The sequence below is a fragment of the Gopherus flavomarginatus genome, chromosome 21, assembly GCF_025201925.1.
Source record: "Gopherus flavomarginatus isolate rGopFla2 chromosome 21, rGopFla2.mat.asm, whole genome shotgun sequence".
Classification (NCBI taxonomy): Eukaryota; Metazoa; Chordata; order Testudines; family Testudinidae; genus Gopherus; species Gopherus flavomarginatus.
The window spans coordinates 472040-494055 of record NC_066637.1 but is presented as its reverse complement, the minus strand read 5'-3'; the positions used below and the strand labels follow the sequence as shown (position 1 = coordinate 494055).

Sequence of the window (22016 nt, the reverse complement as noted above, 5' to 3'; positions counted from 1 at the left end):
TCAGTGCTGCCAGAGTTTTGATGACAGTTGCTATCTGAGATTTGAAGCAGCTAACACCTTTGCAAAATTAACCACAGCTAGATTTAGTGCAGCCCCGTGTTTAAGTAATACAACATTTTATGAGCAACCAGAGGTGCGGCTTTCATGTATGACTCACAAAAAAAAAATGTTTGTGTGGATGAAAATAGACGTTTTGGGCAGGGATTTAAACAAGGCCAGAATTACAGTGCCAGACTGGGGGGGGTTAACACCTCTTTCAGTCTATACAAAGGCTAATCACAATATTACTAGTTAGAATTCTTTGCAATTATATTTGACCAATATTAAGTACATATATATTTAAAACTCAACACTAATTTCCTGTGGAAATGAAAGCTGCCAAAAATAGTCATTCAGCTACCATGTTTTGTTAATACTACCACTTTTATAAAATGTTATCAGGAAATGAACACAATGCTTCCAGTAAATGAGTCCATTTTACATAGAACACACCTGTAAAAGACTGGCAATTGATACAAAAAGTGAAGACCACAGCATCTTTTGCTATCCTGTTTAAGCCTTTTCCTCTTGACATTTGCCTGCGGGAGACAAGCATTCATCTTGTGCTGCAAGCTGCAAAGGGACATGGTGCCCGTACTCCCAGTTGTCTTTGTGTAGCCACCTGTTCTCTCTTCTCTTATACTTAGTTTATAAACTCTTTGGGGGCAGGAACAGTCTTTTTGTTCTGTATTTGTGCATAATCTAGCATTGGAGGGGCTAGGGGGTTGTGGTCTAGGACCAGGACTTTTATGCACTATGGTAATATAAATAATTATTAATCCACTAGAAAGAAACACACCATGACCAAGCTTTTAGCCTCTGTATAACCCTGAATTCTTGACTAGTATATGATATGTATACCACAGGAATCTGCCACCAATTAGTGTATGTGCCCATCCAAAATGGCATCTTTGGGTAAAGTGTCATTACTCTGTCATTTCAAACCTGGATTTGCATCACCAAATCTTTACACAGAAATATAACTGAGGTTGATACAAGAAAATGTGAACTCCAGGTATGGAGGCCTGTGGTAATTGCACTTCAATGGGACTAGGGCCTGTTGCCACTTAGGAATTCCTGGGAACACTAGGTGGTTGCTGCTAGTTGTTAATAGTGCTGTAAATTTTTAAGGTGTTGCAGAAAGTTTAGAACAATGTCAGTCAGCACTCCCAAAATTTGATTTACTTTCTGCTTTAGCTCCATTTCATGATGTTAAAAAACCTCTAAAACCATTGGTGTAAGGTGCCTAAACATTATGATGATGTATACGATATCCTGGGCAGGAATTCACAGCAGCATTTGCTTTATGACAAATATACAGTTGGGAAAGGGCTCAACTTAAGTGAGAGCAATGTCACCAGGCAGGCAACCCAGTCTTCCTCATGGATGAAACAGGGATTCTGGAGGAATAGTGGAAGCATTTATTATCTCTCAACTATAGATATAGAGTCTAGAAATATGTTAAATCACCTCTAATCCATCTGAGAGGAGCCAGTGCAGGAGAGTTCCCTTTTCTGGTTTCAAATCCATCAAGCAGTGAGCCTTCCACAACATCCACTGGGAGATTATTGTACAGCACATAAGTATGTATCCATATAGAACAGTGGTCCCCAACCTTTTTCGTCAGGTAGGCACTAGACAATGAGCCACAGAGGACCATGGGGGTGGACAAGCAGCCAGTGAAATGCCACCAAGCAGCAATGTCAATAGGCGGCAGCGCCAAAATATCACTAACAAGCAGCATCATCCGGAGGCATCGCTGCCGAAAATCTGGATGCTGCTGCTCGTCAGCTGATGCTTGTCCACCAGCCAGTACATGACTGTACATAGATGGCTCAGTGGGCACCACGTTGGGGACCTCTGAAATAGAAGACCTTTTACAGGGTAACCCCACCTCTTGAGCTATTGAAGGTGTGATTGGTATTGATACATACTCCTATATTCCCTCCTTCCATTCTAAAATGCACCTTTCTCTAATCTGTGTACTCCTGAACTGTTAAGAAGATCATATTTCTAGGCATGTCTACTTTGCCAGCTGCTTGTCCTGACCAGACCTCCCCATTGAGCAAGGGGCTTCTTCTTACATAGTACTGATCTCTGCCCTGGTGAACACATGCTGCACAACCCCTGCACATTCAAACATATGATCAGAAGCTCTTGTCAAGGCATCACATCTTGCTTGTGCAAGTCTTCACATCTTGCTTGTGCAAGTCTTATGTGCCAGTGGATGAACAGAAGAACCTCTGCTGGCTGGAACCTGCAGAGCTGCCCGTGTAGCAGAGAGGCTGATTACTGATGGGGGAGCTGGAAACATGACTTGCGATCCACCCAGGATTTATCCCTGAAAATATAGGAATCCTATGCAGTCCAGGAATGTACACAAGATTTTCCTGCTTCCTTGGCCAGTGCCCTCCAAAATTTGCTGCCAGGGAGAAGCATTAAGCCATGGAATAGGTACAGGTACCTGAGGAAACCCTAGCATAAGGCTTTTTAAAGGGAAAGTGGTCAGAGCACTGGAAAGCATCCTGTATAGAACAATCCTGCACTGTCCTTGATAAAATGACAAAAGCCTATTAGCTCACACAGTTCAGCTCCAAGGGCTATGCTTCAGTTGACAAAACAGAATGGTAGCGGTTCAGGAGAGAAAGGGTTTGCACTATCATGGAAAGACACCAGTGATGTAAATTTAGAGTCACAGAGGCTTGTAGTGTGCAATTCCTGTTAAAGCCAAGAGGAATTAGGTGACAAACCTTGCAAAACTTTGGAAATTTGGGGGGAGGGGGGAAGTGAAAGGAAGATTAGAGTTCAGATGCACAAAAATTAGGAACTTCCCAAACTTCTCATTATTAAGCAAGTGTAACAGGCCCATACACAGACTGCCTCCAGTTTGGGGAGGAAAATTGACATGGCTACATAAACAGGAGACATTTCAGCCCAGAGAATAAAGGACTTCTCTGCCTCCCCCATTCTTTCCCCCACCCCCAAAAAACAAAGTTTAAGCATCTGAAAATGAACATGCTTCTGCCACCATAATAAAAAGTTTATGGCTACCAAGAAGGGCACCACATAACATTATGGGGGCCCCGAAGTTCACACTTCGTTTGATTAAAATTCAGCATCCTCCCTCTGAAGTTATTTCTCAGAGATGTGATGCTCAGAGAATGCTATGATTACATAGGCAGAATAAAAAGTTTTAAGTAGAAGAGGCTAAAGAGGGAGCAGATTTCTTTTTAGCCACATTGGAGGCAAAAGGTTTCAGCACACTAGTGTTCAGTTTATTATCTCCAGTCATGTTCTTTGCAATAAATCAGCACTGAGCATATATGACTAGGAGTTCCTGCAATACAGATATTCTTCCCAAAAGAGGCCATGGAACATTTCTGGAATTGGACTATTTACTATTATTCATGAATGCAGCAAGGCAAAAAAACCGAACACCACAACTTTTCCAGGGCATGGACTGGATTTTGTTAACAAATTGATAGTGACAGTTTAAAATGCAGTTAGCATGAAGGTCTGCAGGTACTAGCCCCTAGTGCTTGAAGAATGACAACTTGCAAAGAACTTTTTTTCACAGTGCTCATCCTCTTACTAATGAGAATTAGTGGACAATGATTACTAGCAACTTAAAGCTCAAGAACTGTTCCAGCTTTACTCCATCTAAATAAAAAATCTCTTGCCCCCTATAAAACTAGAATTACTGATGCCTGGGCTACCCCTCTCAAAGTAAGTTAAGGTCACACTGCTAGTGTGCTGGACATGTTAGATCATTATTAAGACCAAGTCTCTGTCCTGAGGAACTCAGGAATCAAAAAAGAGTAGCACAGTCAAAGACAGGTATAAACAAACTACAGCAGTGTTATGAGTGAAGAGATCTGCTTCTTAATTTGAGTTTTAGTTTTGTATTTTGTTCATCTGAGAAACCTCTGCAAAAGGCAGAACTAAGGTCTCAAACCTTTCAGAAGCAGAGAGCTTTAAGGAGAGACTTGAAAGAGAAGGTGAAGGCATGACAGATTGGGTTAGGGAGGGGTTTCCAGGCATCCGGGGCCACATGAAATGAGGCCTGGAGGCAAGAGTGGGAGGAGGACATGAAGGGGGTGGTTAGTCATGCAGCTTGGGTGGAGCAGACAGGGTGAGGGGGTGAAGCAAAAGGAGAAACACTTCTAGTGAAGTGACACCCATTAGGCTACAGCATGGCTGATAATCAGCACTGAGAACAGGCAACAGTTTAGTGTTGGAGCTGGTTTGTCAGCTACTGCTAGAAGATACGTGAGAATGTGTGGTGTGTTCAGGCACGTGATGAAATACAGCTCCACTTTAATGACAGGCTGTAGCAGCAATATCTAAATCCATACTCTACCTAAGAGGAATTCACAAAAGCCCCAGTGCTCTTATAGACTGTATGAAACCCAACCACAGAAATACTGCTGAGATGATGTATTCCAGAAGAGCTCAAACTAGCAGGGGAACAGGCTCACCTGGGTGGGTCCAGAGCAAATAGGACTGGAAAAAGAGGCAAGTAGCTACCTGAAAGGCACTTACCTTTCCTCTGGGCTTCTACAGCAAGTAGCTCAGTGGTTTGAGCATTGGCCTGCTAAACCCAGGGTTGCAAGTTCAATCCTTGAGATGGCCATTTAGGGATGGGAGGAGTCTGTCTGGGGATTGGTCCTGCTTTGAGCAGGAGGTTGCACTAGATGACCTCCTGAGGTCTCTTCAAACCCCCATATTCTAATAAAACCCTCACCGCAGAGGGCTCTGAGGACAGCACAAGCCCAGTGACCCACATTTCTCTTCTCTGCTCCACTGGTACTCAATGAGCCTGCTGGTACATATGCAGCTAGCCTGATGGCACCAACAACTCTGAGCAGGTTAAATGAGATTGTGGTAAAATCACTATGCCAGAGCTACCGCAATGGTGGGAATTTAAGAGCTTCACTGAGGTGTAGCCTAGAGAGGTCTAACAGTAAGAGCTAAATAATTAGCTTTTGTTGCAAAAATAGAGACCTGGGTGTGGAAATTCAGTGGATATGGAACCCATGCTTGCCTACTTCACAGGGTCATTTGGACTTAATAGCTAGAGTGCTTACATTACAAGATCATTAAGTCAGGGACTTATCGGCATGCTTGTCTATTCACCACTGTTATGTACTCTATCTTTTCAGGGCTTATGCACCAGGTGAGTATTGTGTTGTATAAACAATGCTGCCAGCTTCTTTCCTATTGAAAAGGAAAATTAGTTTGATTACAGAGCTGTACTTTATTTCACCTAGAAAAAAAAAAGCCATCCCTTCCCCTACCTTCCCTCTGTCCACTTTTGGACTTTTTAGCCTCGGAGCTTTTCAGGTCAGGAACACTGCTGAGCTCTTGTGTATTCTCACAGTGGGTAGCATATTGTGGGTGCTACTGGAAACAATCAATAGGTTTATTGATCTTGATAGTCTGTGTATCATGAGTTTATGGCACATCTTATTGGCCAACATGATAAGTTAGACACCTTAAAATAGGCTGGCAAAGCTACACAATAAAACAAGAACAGAAGATGGTATGTAATGTGAATGAGTAAACACTGCTGTAGGAACCTTAAGATTAGATCAAGAATTGCAAAAGTTAACTGTGAAGCCTTAAAATGTTGTATTAACATTGTCTGCATTTACACAAATTATCCTTTTAGAAAAACCACACTGAAAACTAAAATGCATGAGACTTTTACACCACAAATAAAATCAAGAAACATTACATGTATCATAAATAAGTATTATAACTTTATTCAATTCAAGACATAGCAATATTCAAAATAAAACAAAGTGAATAAAATCCTTTTGTTCAATACTGTACACAATGCAGAAATATCAGTGCATTTTCTATAGCATGTATTTCACCTTCATTTAGTTTGCACTAAAAACATAAGTAAGCTTTAAAATAGCTCAAATATCTCATTCAGCAGTTTAAACTGTAAACAGCTTGTTCACTTCTACTAGGAGGAGAGCATTATAGCAATGGACCTCCATTAATGAGCACCTCTTCTCTTGTGCTTATCTATAAAAGGATAAATATGTGGAAGTATGCACAAGAAACAGCTAATGCACAAATGTTGCATCTCCCCGGACCTAAATGGAACAGTGAGGCAGACTAGGGGGGAAAAAAACTGAAACAAAGAAGCAGTACTTGAAGCAAAAGGTAGATGTGACTGACATGGTTCGTAAATGGAATCATGTTTAAATCCCCCCCCCCCGGCCCAAAAACAAAAACCACCACACAACCAGAAAATACTGAATAGAAACCAAAACACAAGACCAGCTTGTGTTGTGTTTCCTGTTTATAATACAGTCATAAGTTTGTATACTAGATAAGGATGTAGTCATTGCTGACCATTTACTAGCAATTGTGGATAGATCTTTCCCCTGTCAGTTTTAGGACACTAACATGCATTCCTTGGACCCCTTAAGGAGAGAACAATGGGTGAAGGTTAGCAGTAGCTGGTCCAAGTCTCTGCTAGGTAATTCTGCCATGTGCCTGTTAGTGGGTGAAAGAATCCAAGAGGCACCATAAAAAAGCAGAAGTCTAACCCCTGTTGGAAGCTACTTCACTAAATTCTACTTATATCCTATTAGGTTTTCAAAATATTGGAGATATTAAAAAGACCACAGTCTAAACACTTTCAATACACTTCCAAGTCTTAAGTAGATGTCAACTTCCTTCTAGCCGGGTTAGCACATCCTAGCGAAAGAGAAGAGGGTTTGTTCCCAGCAATGCCATCTTCAGCAAAAGATTTTAAAATGCCAAGCCTATCCTTTTGGAAATGCCTGTGATATAACAAAAATACTGTACTGCACTTTCTTCCCTGATTTCGGTTTTAGACATCAAAACTGGATTTTTTTCTTAATATGCCTTTACAAAATATATTACTCTAGAATAGCATATAACTGGCCAACGTAGCTATGGTTACTCCATGTGTTTGTATACAGTCTTCAATTATACAGACCAAGACAGGCTTAGTCCAGACAAACAATTCAGAGATACGCAGCATAAGATGACTTTACCATTAATACTCCACTTTTCTGCTGAAACAGGAAGCATTTTATTACTTCATTATTTGAGAATCTTTCTTTGGATCTCAAAAACTTAGCAACATTGTTAAGAACTACTCCATCCTATGCAACTATTGTGAATCACGTTCCAAGAATCTATGGAGAAACCACGTAAGACAGGTGTTTTCGTTTCACGTGACCAACCATGTCCATTCTAGCTTTTGAGTCCTCCTTTGCTGTGGCAGCAGCTGTGGTGCAGTCACCAGACCAGGACTTCATTTCTGCGCTTGCACTGATTTCTTCTGCTTCTCTGAAGAGCTTCTCATACTTGTCCAGATATGAAGGCCTTTCAGGCAGCAGATAGTAGTGTGTTGAACTGGCCTTCTTACCATTTTCAATAATGGGAAGAATGCAAGGGACCCTGTTTGCAGATCCATCACTGTTTTGTCTTTGTAGAGCTTTGCTGCTGACATACTTAGGATCAGGGGCAAAGCTTTGTGTGGGGGGCATGACCCCATTGAGGTACAATGGCAGACTTTTAGGGCTTGGTGTACGGGAATTGCTCCGTGATAAAGGTTCTCTTGGGGGCACTTTGGGAGGCCTGTCTTCATCACTGTATGCACTAGAAGCAACTTCTGCTGACCACCTTCTATAATCTGGTTTGAGTGCCCTAGGAGGTATGGGAACCCTAGGGGGGACCTCTGGTTTGTCTTCATCAGAATTGGGAGAAGCCCTATTTAAGTGGCTAGATAGCCTCACTACTGGTTTATTAAATGATCCAGCTGGTCCTGAATGAGACCTGCGTAAACGGCGATGCTGCTGTTGTGGAGGAGGACACAGGGTTTGTGTACATCCATTTAGGTTAGTTGTAGAGTTGGCATCTTCTGATTTCAGTCCTGCTGGGGCATCAAAATAGGCATAATTGATCTGTCCACAGCCTCTAAAGCTCCGCCTACTTGGAGCACTGGATTTAAAAGCAGAAAGTCCATAATCATCTAACAAAAAGTCAGTCTCTGAACTCGTTAAGAATTCCACCTCTCTATCGACATCCGGAGAGGGGCCTTCAAAAATAGGCAGTGGCGGTAGTGGCCTAGAGCTGCGGTCATTGGAAGATGCAGAAGAAAATTGAGGTGGCCCACTCTTCGTTGGTGTATGAGGCTGCATCTCCTCAGAAACACAGCCCACAGTTACTGATAGTTTGCTAAAACTAGGAACAAGATCTTCATGCTTTGAACTAAGCTTCTCACTTTTGGGACTAAGAGGAGATAGGCTGGATTTCTGAGGTGGGACCCTGCCACAGCTTTCAGTAAAGCAGTAGCCATTTGTTGGTACAGGGTTTGAAATGTGCCCTAGGAGGGGAAAATAAAGTTAAGAATGTCTGTCTACATCCCCACCACCATGAATTTATGGCAGATGATCTTGCCATTCATTTGCCCCCAATTCAGCACTAGGAAAAATGCACCCTTAATACCTTAATTAACAAAAGACTCTTAACTACAGTAATCCTGAAACACACCTGCATAATATATTTATGAACAGCCAGCTGTTGTCCCCTACATATAGCTTGCTTTACACAGTACATCACATGCATCCTCAGATTACTCCTAGAGGGATTCTGCGAGACAGCACCCACAGAAGATGCCCCCGGCTCCTCTTCCTGTAGATTTCCTGTGTTTCCCTGCAGAAAACAGGAGGGAAGCAAAGGAAAGCAATGCATGGGGGAGGGTGACAATGGTTGCAGTTTGGGAGGGGATTGCACCCCTCCAGAGGTGAGGCATAGGGGCACACAGGTTACATGCCACTGCCCCACCCCTCATTCTGAAAGCACAGAGCTCCCCAGCTGAAGGAGGCCCTGTCTCAGCTCTGATGACTCCACAGCTGAATGCTGCCTCCTGTGTCCTAGTGCCAGTCATGCTCCTCTTCTGTGTGCTGGGAGCCTTCCTGCTTTCTATTATGTGCAACAGCATGTGGTATCCCCTTGGCAGCAGCTCCCCCTTTAAGCAGGCCCATTGAACCCTCACCCTGACAAGCCCTACCACCCTAAACTCAGATCCCTCCAATGAATCCCCCATACCCAGACCTCTACCCCACTGATCCCTCACCAGCTGTACCTGGACCCCCACCCCATCAAGCCCCATCTCCCCACACCCAAACCCCCCACTGAGCCCCAACTACCTTCACCTGGCTCTCCTGCAGAGTCCCATTGCCCCTGCAACCAGAATACTTAAACAAACCTGTTCATTCAGATCTCCTACTAAGCCACCCACGCCCAGATTGCCCCACAAACCTCGTATCTGGATCCCTCCACATTAAATCCCTCCACACTTGGATCCCGCTAGGCTGAGCCTGCCCATCCACACCTGGAGGACCTGTCACAGATGGAAAGGGCCCTGGGGCAGGTCCAGTCCTTGCACTGTGTCAAGGTCAGGTGCAGCCTCACTGCTGAGTTTCTGTACTGGGGGGAGGTGGAGGCTTCAGGGTGATCTCCCACCTCAGTGCGCCTCCTGTGTGCCCCACTGCCATGCCAGAGCCATATTTATTTGACAAATAAAATTTGCTCAATTTTGCAGAATTTTAAAATATTGTATGCATAATTTTTTGGCACAGAATTCCCTCAGGAGTATCAAAGGGAGAATATTCAATATATATAGGACTTATATTATAGCAGTGCTCCAGTTAAATAAGACAATGAGAGAGCCATGCCACAACTTACATTAAAACAGGGGTGTGTCTCCAGGGTAGATGTTTTAAACATGCAGTTGAATTGCCCCAACCACTTTGCAACTACTTCCACGGAGTTCTATCCTTGTAAGCAGGTTTTACTGAATATTTGACACAACTTCTCACACACTTACACTAAATATTCTCCTCAGAACAAATAAAAGTATATTAAGTAGATGATCTCTTGAGGTCCCTTCCAACCCTAATAATCTATGAAGATACTAGGCAAAAATTCAGAAATGCACTGGAAGGAACTAAAGTAGTGTTTACATTCTGTCACTAGAGGGCAGCCTGGTATCTAAATTCAGAAAGTCTCTCCTACCGCAGATAAAAGGGCCAGATTTTCTCCAAAACCACTTCCACTAAACAGTTTACATCAATACATCTCAAAATCTTCAGTGTACATACCAACAGATGTACAATTTTGCTGTGCTGATGGATTCAGATTATATGGCATCGCTATAGGTTCCACGTTAAAAAAAGTCCTGAAAAGAAAAAATTTTCTGAGTAAGTGAACCAGTTATTGTGTCCACCTATGTCTTATGCTTGGTAAGAACTCTCAAATCCATTTGCAAGGTTTATTCCCCCCTACCCCACTTACTTTTCAAACCCATTGTGGCTGCTCCAGCAGGTTTTCAGACTCCCTATGCCTTGGCCATTATGGAGAAAACCAGTCTTTAATGGACCTCTCATCTCCTGAGCAGCAACTCCTGCTGTTGACATTGTGCCTTGCTCTACAATGTCTCCAAACTTTAGAAATCCACAGTTCTTGCCAGGTATCCTGCAGCTTTCATTCCCTTCAGAGGAGAGGAGGGTGTAAATACCACTAAGCCAACATGAGTGAGTCTCCCATTTTAAATGCCACCCAACTCTCTGAATTACAGTGACTCCTTTGTGTGAGGACCTCTCTGGCCCAAACACCCGCTGAAAAGAAGGAAGTATTTCACACATCAAAAGTGTTTCCTGTTCTGTTTCTGTGACTGTAAAAACAAATCCATCAATTAGAATAAGTTCTGTAAGAGTTCATTTTGGGGGAAACATCAATCCAAAGATTTTCAAGTTTCAGCAAAAACAGGTGATGAATAGAAGTTTTATACCAGCAAATTTAAGACCTTGTACACATACTGAGTTACTCAGACACCAATTTTACCAAAACATACAAATCTTTGTATAACACTCTATTAGACAAACCTCCCTCTGTATTACTGTGATAAGGAGTCACTTTGCCAAGAGTTTTAACCTAAAAGGAAGCTGAAGCACAATAGCCTGGCTTCAAATCTAATCTTGTCAAAGACTCATTCTAATAGACTGAATATAAAGTGACTGCTTAAATCAAAGGTTTGATCAATCCACAAGCTTTTCAGATAAGATTATATTGAATAATTAATCACTTTAAGTGTTAGCTACTAGAAATTAAATTTGTTGGTCTCAGTTTCCTCCTAACTGTATCCCATAACAGTTCTAAGCTATGGGGTTAAGCAAATCTAAACAAAATGGAGTCATCTTTTTCTACAAAGCCTGTTTTGAATGTGTGCACAGTAGTTTAGTAGGCACATTCACATTGGGAAACAGGGTGTTCTGACAAACACTTGAATTTCAATTAGAAACTGTAATATATGGAATATGCTGCTTTAGAAGGTTTTGCTTGTGTGAACCCATCTACTCTCCTCCCAATTTCTGAAAGATCAGCCGTACATTCTGGGCAGTGGAGAAACTGCAACTCAATGGAACAAAACTCCATAAAGTGAGGAGGATTAAATATAACAAGGCAGGAGAACCTCAGTTTCTTCACCTGAATACAGAGACTGATTTAAAAAAAAAGTTTAAAAAGTAAACCAGTTTAAAATTAAATTTGAAATTATAATAACTTAAAAGGCATACATTAAGTAAAACCTATTAACCTGAATAAAATGTATGTTAAGCTGCTTAAATAAACTTGCATAGCTACACAGTGTATCCTCCTGGTTAGCAAGAAGTACCACGTTTAGCGTAAAGGCTATATTTAGTTCCAAAATCAACATGTTTGAATGGTTACCAACCAATAAGATTAAAGTTTTCTTTAAGAAATACGATATGTAATTCCAGAAAGTGATTAAAGCCATTCTATTAGCTGATAGCTAGCAAATGAGTTAAAGATACTCATGTATCTTTAAAGTATTAACCTCTCATTCTTTCAGTTGTACAAGCACAGATAGAGCTATCCACTTGGGGCTGAGACTGAAGTAGGACACTGATCCTCAAACTCAGTTTCATGTAGCATTAGAGACAGACATCAATCCATACCACACTGGGCAAGTGTCCTAAACTAGAAATGTTTGTTCCAACTGGTGTTTGGCTGCTTATGTCATGAAGATGTGTCAACATTTTAAGTCTTCATTTGTTGCCTAGAGGACAGGTAAGGGCTCAATTTACTAGCTACTTCACACTTGTTAAGTTGTTAGAAGTGGCAAGAATTTGAAAATGCAGTTTAAAAATAATCCTTAGGTTAAAATACTAAGAATGAATCCAAGCATTCACACTAAGTTGAAAACACTGGGGTAAATCAAATCTATTGTGCTTACATGAACTGGCAAGACCATAGAGAAAGTGTCTGTTGCAGAATAAAAAAAACAAGATGAAATAGGAAGGAGACTGGTGTTTAAATAGTTTGAAAGCATATGTAGAATAGAGTGCTTGCTCTGACTACATGAAAAAGCCTGCAGGGATTTCTAAGAGGACCAGCCTCCACCTGCTCCCATGCCAAAACCACTAGTAGTAATGAGTGTGTGTGTACCTCCTAAAATGCTGTCTAAATCTCAGCTTTCAGAGTGATTGTGCAATTATTGCCTGCTCTGAAATCCCCTTGGAGTTTTAAGCTTCCATTTCAATAGACACTTAAATATTATACTCAAAAAGGTACTTCTCATTGTTTCCATCACCTAGTTTTCTGAATTAAAAAATAAAGACAAGTTGTGCATTCATAAAGCCTACTCACGTCTAACAATAATCTCTTTGTGAATTCACAAAAGGTGACCTGCCTCTACATTTCAATAGGGAAATGTGAATGGACTGTTATGAAACTGTCCCAGCTTCCTATGTTCTTGAAGTGGGAATAGGAGGGGAAGCAGAAAAGGGCAACATAACTGTATGTTCTTTACTACCAAGTCAGTTTTACCTTTTTGCACCCTGGGTTTAAAGAGTTTGTGCTACTATTTTAAAATATGCAGCAAGCTGCTTAGCATTGTGAACTTGAAGCTTAGTAAAGAGCAAATCCTGAGAATCTATAAGAGACAGCTGCATTAACTTTTGCTTTTGGATAGTACACTCTCAATAAGGTTACTGATGAATACAACTGAAAGTCAGTATTGTTCATGGATTTATGAACATCAATTTGCAGAAGAAACTCATTTTACAGAGAAGGTAGGGTTATCCTGAGACAGTTATTGGGTTTGTGGATTAGCAAAGATTTAATAAAATATTGTACTGTCAAATCACATGACAATTTAATTCATTTTACAAAATATAATACGATATACTATCCATAACATAAATAAAGCTAAACTGCACTTATCAAAGTAACCAAACTACCATTTCCTTGGTTTATGATGTTAGTTGTGCAAATGAGTTAGCTAGCATGTCTGGTTTTCACAATGGGTTCCCCAGTTATGCTGATAAACCCTACTTGCAAAACTAAAGTGATAAGATATACAAATTTTCTTGAAGTCCTCACAGGCATGTATCTAGTCAAGAAGCTAAGTTACTATAAAGGAAAACTACAACCAGTTCTTGCTTCTGTCACTAAACTTGGGAGACCCAAGCTAAAGCAATGCAAAATAATGAGTTTGTAGCAGTCTGGTTAGCAATGTAACTGTACAAGGAGAGAATTAAATTTAAAAACATTTTTCCCAGACCATATTGCCACAAGTATAAATATTTGGATGTTATGACAGCATGTAATATATGGCATGCCCTATGTAGATTTTTTAGCTCTCCTTCTGAAAAATACATCTATGCACATACTACAATTACATTGCAGCTACAATATTTGTTTTTCATATCTGACCAGAAATTAAAAAGGGAATTTCCATTTCTCAGCTCCAGCTCAATCTATTGTTGTGATCTTGCAGAATGTTTTATCAGCCATTTTTTCTGAAAGCTACAGAACATTTAGATACCTCAGTTATTTATTTATTGGCATTTCTGTTAGGCAATCACCATCACAATACTCAAATGACTCCTGGGTGAATTCCGTGCCACTCTGCGTGCACAGAATTCATGTCCTACAGATTTTTGCTTCCCCACAGAAAAATGACTGACAGGGAAGCTGCAAGAACAGTCACGCACCACTCCCTAGCAGCACAGGTACAACATTTCAGGCACCCAGAGAAGCCGGCTGAGAGGTAAACCACCATAGGACTGAGCCAGGTCAGCTGCTAGTCCTAGCTTGGATGGAGGCAGGAGAGGACAGGACTCTTCCTCTGCAAGTAGCAGCCAGGGCAGTGTCAGACCAACCTCCAGAAACCTCCCCCAGCTGCAGGAAACATCCTCTCCTGCTTCCTGCCCCCATTACTCCTCAGCTGCAGGGGGAGAGGTCACTGTACAGGGAGCTGCTCCCACATCTACTCAACCCCTGTGCATCCAGACCTCTCATACTCAGACTTCCCTGCCAAGCCTCATCTGGTACATCCAGAACCCTGCTGGCCCTCTATGCCCAAACTTCACCCCGCTGAACCTCAACCCCTGCATCTGGAGCCCTCTGAACCCAGACTTCCAGCCTCTAGACCCTCATCCCTGCACCCAGATCACCCCCCACTGAGCTCCCTGCACTCAAACCATCAACCTGAGCCCCCACATCCAGACCCCCACACCACTGACCAACAACTGTACTCAGATCCCATCTCACCAAGCCCCATTCCTCCAGCACACAGATTCCCCCCTACTGAGACCCCTACACCCAGACCCCTCCACTGAGCCCCAAAAACCTTCATCTGCAAGCCCCTGTAGAGTCCCATCACTCCTGCACCTGGAACTTCCCCAATGAGCCTCTGTGCATCCAGATCCCCCCCACTGAACTGCCTGCAGACAGACTGTCCCACATGGAATCCTCTCACCCCACAGTGAACCCCTCCACATTTGGATCCTACCTGATTGAGCCTACCTGCCCCACACCTGGTGCAGACAGGCATGGTCCCTGGGTGTTTCTATGGCAGGCCCTGGCCTTGTGCTGTGTCAGGGTCAGATACAGCCTCACCACTGAGTTGCGTTCTAGGGGTGGGATGGCTGCAGGGTGATCTTTCACCTTCATGCAGCCAGTGGCCTTGCTCCCTACTGCCATGCTGGAGCCTCTGCATTTGACAAATAAAACTTGTCAAATTTTAAAATATTGTGTACAGAGTTATTAAATTTTGTCACCACAGAATTCCTCAGGAGTATCAAAGTATTCTGATATGCACAGGAGGTCAAACTATGCCTTAAGGATGCAGCACATGTAATGGAATTGGATGCAATTTGCAGTGAAAATTGTTGAATGCCAACAAAAAACCTGGACAGGGATTACACTCTGTGATGCTACCTGCTGAAGGGATAAAAGATCATGCTTTATGACAATGGTCCCCAACCTTTTCTTCTGGCGGGCACCAGATGAAGGACCATGGTGGAGGTCAGGCATCTGCCGAAATGCCGCCAAATTTCGGCAGCGACACCTCAATGAGGTCACTTGTCAGCAGCAAGTGGCATCATCGATGTGTGTCACTGCCAAAATGCAGTCGAATTTCAACGGATGCTCGACCACCGTCTAGGACTTGGGCGTGCACATTTAGATTCCCCTGCAGGCACCACGTTGGGGACTCTGCTCTGACGTAAAGAGTTAAAAGCAACATCCATCTACTATACAGTCTCAGAAGGAAAAAATTACTACTTTAAAAGCAGTAAGAACACATGTTTTTAACCTAGTTTTGCTCACCTTGCCACTCCATATCATTAACGAATCTCAGAAGCAATTCATAGGAGGGGCACATTTTTGTCATATAAGTCATCTGTTCGGCTTAGCTCTTCCTTATTTGACAATATGATGTCATTTCCTCCTATAATATACTTTTAGAAGGAGATTCCTGTTAATTTGGAATGATAGCTAACCCTTTGTGCTGTTTTTAACATTTAACCATTTCAGATCCTAAGCAGAAAGCCTATTGATGTTACTATTTAATCTACTTCCTGAAACTCATGGCATACTGTAATTAATTAGGCTTTGAAAGTCTAGTTTCTCTGGTGGTCATTATATAATGCCAAGAAACCCACATCCGGCAAACAATCCTAACAACATGACTTGTTCGAAACCATTTGTTTTACACATAATTGTATCTTATTTGTAGAGCACCATAAGTGTCCTCAGTGCTTTTCAGAGCAATAAGACAGTTTCTAATCCACAGCTGTGAACTAAGTCACAGACTAAAAATTCAATCCTTTATTTGGATTTTTCAACCATGAGCATCAATCTTTAGGAACATTATATAAGCAAAACAGACTTAAAATATATTGGATAACCCTTCGACAAACTGATCTCTCAAGCACCTGCTTTGTCTCAATCTCAAAAAGCTTCATGGACAAATTATATTTTAGGGCAAGATTTGAGTGAAGAGAGTGGTAGCTTGGTGCACACAGACAGGAAGACTGTTCAAAGCATAAAGGGCAGCAGGTAGGGTGAAGATGACAAAGGAACAAATAGCTTGAAAAAAGATGGACAATAGGTAGAAATAAAAGCGGAGATGGGAAGAAGGGAAGTTGTGCAGAAGCTTAAAGTTGTCGCAGAAGGAGAACAGCTAAAGCAACTAGTACAGCTGTGAGAGAAAGTGATTTTTGGATGGACTGAAGGGATTTTTCTATTTGCCATCTACAGGGGACTTAGCCCAGGTTTTAACTGTACTTAATTCAGTGATCCAAAACACAGTATTTCAGGGAACTTCTAAATTGGGGACTAAAAACTAACAATTAAGTAGCGAAATGAGTGCCCTGCCTGTTTGTCAGATTTCAGCCTCATGCTCGGCCCTGGTATCCAGCAGTGGTTCCCAACTACTCTACCATTTTCAGGAGTCTGATTCTGGCTCTGGGCAGCGCGGCTTTCGCTTGAGCCCCAGGAGGCAGAGCTTGGGCTTCAGCATGTATCTTAGCTTCATGGGGCCCCTGCTTGCCACCCCCTAATGCAGGTCCTGCACTTGCAACTGCCCTAAACCCACCCTCTGGTTGAAAAACATTGATATTGTAGATATAGGTAGTGACTTCTTTATACTGCTCTACGAATTTTTAGCTTGTACTGACTTTGCTAATACTTTTTATGTAGCCTGTTGTAAAACTAGGCAAATATCTAGATGAGCTGACATTCCTCCTGGAAGACCTCTACTGCCACCCCCACTCCACTAACGGGGGTATGTGTACCCCTGGCTGACAACCACTGGTATATAGTATCATGCAGTCTTATAGTGGATACAGGCAGCTCACATTTAAAAAAATAAAAGATAACAACTGGCTCAAATTATGCCAACATCTAAATAACTATACTAAATTTGATAAATTCCACATTACTGTACCAGAAATTCAGAATTAAGACTTTTCACTTCTACAATACCTCATGCGCTGGGAAGGAGGGAAGGGTTCAGGTCAGGGTCAAGGTGAGGGTCTTGCATCAAAACTTCAGTTTCCTCTCTCCAAAAGAAAGGTGTTAACTAAGCCCTAAAGAAACCTGTCAGCTTTCTGTCTGGGGCACACTTGATGAAAGCTTATTAGATTATTTGTATTTCAAAGACAACTTGCAAAAGACAAAAAAATGGGTTTTGTGGCCTTTTTAGCTTCTTTATGGTACATAAAGAAGGCCTGACTGAGAGGCTTGGTTAAAATATTCTGCTTGTTTTTTTACATGAGAAATGCAGACCACATCTGCCCTGGAGAACTCTATGATGATGGTAGAACTATTAACATCAAGAGAGACTAAAAGAGCAGACTTCAGTTTGGCTATTTAAATTGTAGGTTTGTTGTTTGTTTTTGCTACTACCTATTTTAACTCCCATGTCTATTCAGTACTGAAGACAAAGGCTGTCTTTGTTAAAGATTCACACTCTCCTCTTCCTCCCCTTTCCCCCGCCTCTTCAATTAATGCATATGAGCTCACAATAACCACCCGAGGCAAGCCCCCACTCCCCTGCCTTCCTGTGCCAAGATTAAGAAAGTAGATCCAGCATTCACAATCTTTTCAAAAGGTAGAGGCTGTCTACATTGGCAACTAAAGAACAAAACAGTGTTAAAAACCCACCCCCCAAAGACAAAAGTTTTGCCAATAGCGCTTTGTCCACAGGAGAACTCTTCAGCAGGAACACCAACTTTTCATTGTACCGGGGTGGGAGGGTACTCAACTCCCCCCCCCCCAAGCACTGCCCTCACCCTGCCCACACTCCAGCCCTTCTCTCAAGCCCACACCCCATCCCCACCTCTTCCAGACCCTTCCCCTGAGTGCACCATGTTCTCCATCCTTTCCCCTCCCAACAGCTGATTGCAGAGGCAGGAGGCACAAGGAAGGAGGGAGAGGCGCTGATTCCTGGTGCCTGGCAGTGGGCAGGAGGCACTGCAGGGAGGGAAGGGGAATGTGCCGATATGGGGGCTGTTGGTAGGTGCTCCGTACCCATTTTTTCCCTGTCGGTGCTCCAGCCAGAGAGCACCCACGGAGTCTGTGCCTATGGGTGGGACAGCTCTCTCCTGGCAACAATCAGCAACTACACTGCACACATTTTAGTGGTACAGCTGTAGCAGCATAGTCAAGAAGAACCCTGGGAGCTGGTGGAAGGAGTGCCTCCGAACACTGGTGTGCATCCTTCAAACACTGTACCATGGAATGACAAAGATTCAAAAATCTGCCAGTGACCTTGTCCCAGAGAGCTTTTGCCATCCAATATACCATCCTTACCTGCAGACTAGAAATAACAGTATAATTTAGCCATGATCTATTAAGAACTCTTGAGCTGTAGATAAGTTCCATGAGACCACTGAAGTTTCAAAGTCACTATACATCATTCATATTGTGCAATTAGAGTAGTGTGCATTCACAGGAAGTGGACAGAATGAAGATATATGTTATACATAAAGTGTACAGTGCTGTCTTTGGTTTTGACCATTACAAACAGGCTATTTTTGGGCAGGGAAAGCCATGAGCATATTAAGGGCTAGAGTGATTAAGAAAATTTCAGCCATCTTAAATTAGTATGCAAAAAGCAGCATCTGAACCCACAAAATGCCTTCAGTTAAAGGTTAACAAATCAACTAGAAGGAAAAAGTTGCTACTACCCACTCTGATGGTTCAGTCCGGGGGGGAATTATGACAGAGTTATAACTCCTGAAAACAGAAGCGTGTAATGGAAATACTAGACCTATAAGTAGCCACATTAAAGTGTGCTGCAATAAGTTAGACAGTAAATGTGTGACGTGTAACTAGTTTTAACAAAAATTTCCAAAAATACCTTCCTTTCTATGGTGCTTACAAAGTGTACATGTTGATGCAGACTTTTAAACTATACATTTGTTTTCTCTGTAACTTCTACAGCTTGGTGATAGAGTAAAGCTGTACCTGCAATTTCAGTGACAAGCTTTCAAAGAAACAAAAATAAATTCTCTTTCTGGCTCAGTTTCTTCATTCCTAACAGAAGATTGTGTTAATGTGCCAACAACATTTTAGGATGAAGAATGGGGACCTCAATGCTGGTGCAATACTTAAGCACATTGAAGTCACTGAGTACTGATGTGAGTAAAGCTGTACATACATACATGTTTGTAGGATCATGGCTTAAAATTGGAACATATATTATGTATTTTACTGCTTGGCGAAATTAATGTAATTAAATTCCCTGGAGCATGCTCAAATAGCACTACAACATCTAGTAGGAGGCCAGGTTAAATAATAAGCAGGAAAACGTCTCCCCATCCCATTCTAAAATCCAAATATTTAGTTAACCACTGCACTTAATAAATAAGAAGTTACCATAATAATTATGGCTGAGAGAAGAAGGGTAGACAGGATACAAGTGTTGTCTTTTCTGGATCAACACAAGTAAAAAAAGTCACTAATTTTTGAACCCAAAACACGTTGTCTTCAGATACTGGCAGGTGACTCAAAAGTTAGGTGATTCTGTAACTTCGTTTGTCCTATAACATGTCATTACAGACTCAATAGTTTTTCCTTCAGGACCACTGTGACTAGTCTGAAATAAGGTAAACAATTAATGGTGAAGACTGACTAAAAGACTTCCCTTGCCTTCCAGAGAACTTGGAGCTAAAGTTTTAGTCACAGGCCCTAAGCTGTGCTATGATCCTAGTATCTGTAAACTGAACTTAGGGAAGTGCTTAAAGCAGGGGTTCCCAAACTGTGGGTCAGGACCCTAAAGTGTATCATGAACCCACTTTAATGGGGTCCCTGGGGCTGGTGTTAGATTTGCTGAGGTCTAAGGCCAAGGCCTGAGGGCTACGGCCCTGGGCAGGAGGCTAAAGTTATATGCTCCCTGCCCAGGGCTGAAGCCCTTGGGCTTCAGCTTCGGCCCCCCAGCCCAGGGCGGCGGGGCTCGGGCTCCAGTCCTCCTGCCTGAGGCCACGTAGTAATTGGTGTTGTCAGGAGCGGGTCACGGTACAATGACGTTTGAGAACCACCGACTTAAAGCACAACTTAAAAAAAAGGTTCGAGCTCCAGCACCTCTAGCTAGAGCCTAAGCCCGAGGACGCAGTCCAGTCTATGTGGGGCCAAACCCGCTCTGCTAGAACCGGGACAAAAACAGCCACTGACGAGCCCTCGCGTTAAACCGTCACTGACCGCAGCGCCGAGCGCCGTCCGTGTCGAGGAGCCAGGAAACAGCCGGGCACTTGGGGCTTCAGCCGCCCCTGCCCTCACCCGGCAGCTGCCTGGCCGCCAGTCCCGCCCCACCCGGCTGGCAGGTGCACCTGAAAACACCCAGACGCCTCCGCACAGCTGCGGCCCCAGCCCGAGCCACGGGTGCGTGACTCACCCGCCAGTCACGGTCCCGCCGCCCCCGGGCGCTGCTCTGCCGGCGCCGCGGCTCGCCCCCTCCCAGCGCTGGCATCGACCGGCCAACGCGGCAGCCCCCGCCAGCCGCGGGAGTGCGAGGCGCCTTCGCTCGGCTGCCCGCGGAGGCTCCGGGCCCGCCGCGCTCCGGGGAGCCGCGACTGCTGGGTGCGGCGGCCGCAGGCAAAGCCAGGCTGGAGGAGCCGGAGGCCCCAGCGCCTCACCGTAGGGCCCGGCTGCCATGGCAACGAGCGCTCCGCGAGCGTTGCCTAGGGCAGTGGCGGCCGAGCCCAGGGTCGCTGGTGGGGCAGCTCCCGGGTCAGCCCGGCAGCCCCGGGAATCACTCACCCAGACGGCGCCCCGGCTCCGCATATCCCTGCCCGCCTTGGGGAACACTGCGCGTGCGCCACACTCCAGCCCCGCTAGCACGATCCCAGAAAATCCTGCCCGCCCGGGGCTCGCTGCCGCCTTTCATAGGCTGGTGGGCGCGGCCAACCCTGTAGACCACGCCCCTGGCCGGGCCGCGCTCGCTCCCCCCACCCCGCCATCACCGGCTTCAGAGATAAGCCTTAAAGGGGCAATGGCCAGCTGGCGTGCGCGAGAGAGGACACGTCGGTGTGGGGTCTGCCAGTGGCACGTGCAGCTGCGCAGGCGGAGGGTTGCTCTAGCAACGGCTCCTGGCGTGCAGGCTGCCGCGTAATCTGGCCTTATTCCTCCCGCTCCAGCACTGTCCTGCTTGCATGGCCTGCCTCTGTGCAGCTGCCTGCACAGCCAGCCCATGGGTGCCACTGCTGTGCAAGGGACTAATGCTCAGAGCACTGCCCTGCTGTGGTCTGTGCCTATGGGGCTAGATGCAGGATGGCCTAGTGGGTAGGGGAGAAGAGGGGAGGTCAATTCACTGCTTTGCCACAGAAGCCAGGTGACCTTGGGCAAGTCACCAGGGCCGATGAGAGGGGGGAAGTCGGTACAAATTACCAGGGACTGGCAGTTTGGAAGGGGTGTGGCTTCCCCAACTTTGTCTGCCCTGTTTAGCCAGTCTGCCCTTGGTGGGGGGCCCCCAAAATTTTTTTTCACCAGGGCCCAAACCCACTCTCAATGGCCCTGCAAGTTACTTAGCCTCTCTGTGCCTCAGTTCCCCATCTGTGAAGCAGGGTTAACAGTGCCCAATCTGACAGGTGTTGAGTGACCACACGGTAGCT

General features: G+C 44.0%; 1 protein-coding gene across 1 annotated transcript; it reads right to left on the bottom strand.

Moving 5' to 3' along the window:
* Positions 1-5779: 5779 nt before the first annotated feature.
* Positions 5780-21256, bottom strand: ERRFI1 (ERBB receptor feedback inhibitor 1). The gene is made up of 4 exons (XM_050931830.1): positions 21166-21256; positions 10390-10585; positions 10197-10273; positions 5780-8416 (listed from the first exon to the last, which is right to left on the bottom strand). The coding sequence occupies exons 2-4, from the start codon at positions 10509-10511 to the stop codon at positions 7224-7226; spliced, it is 1392 nt and encodes a 463-aa protein (XP_050787787.1). The 5' UTR covers positions 10512-10585; positions 21166-21256; the 3' UTR covers positions 5780-7223.
* Between the last annotated feature and the right edge of the window lie 760 nt (positions 21257-22016).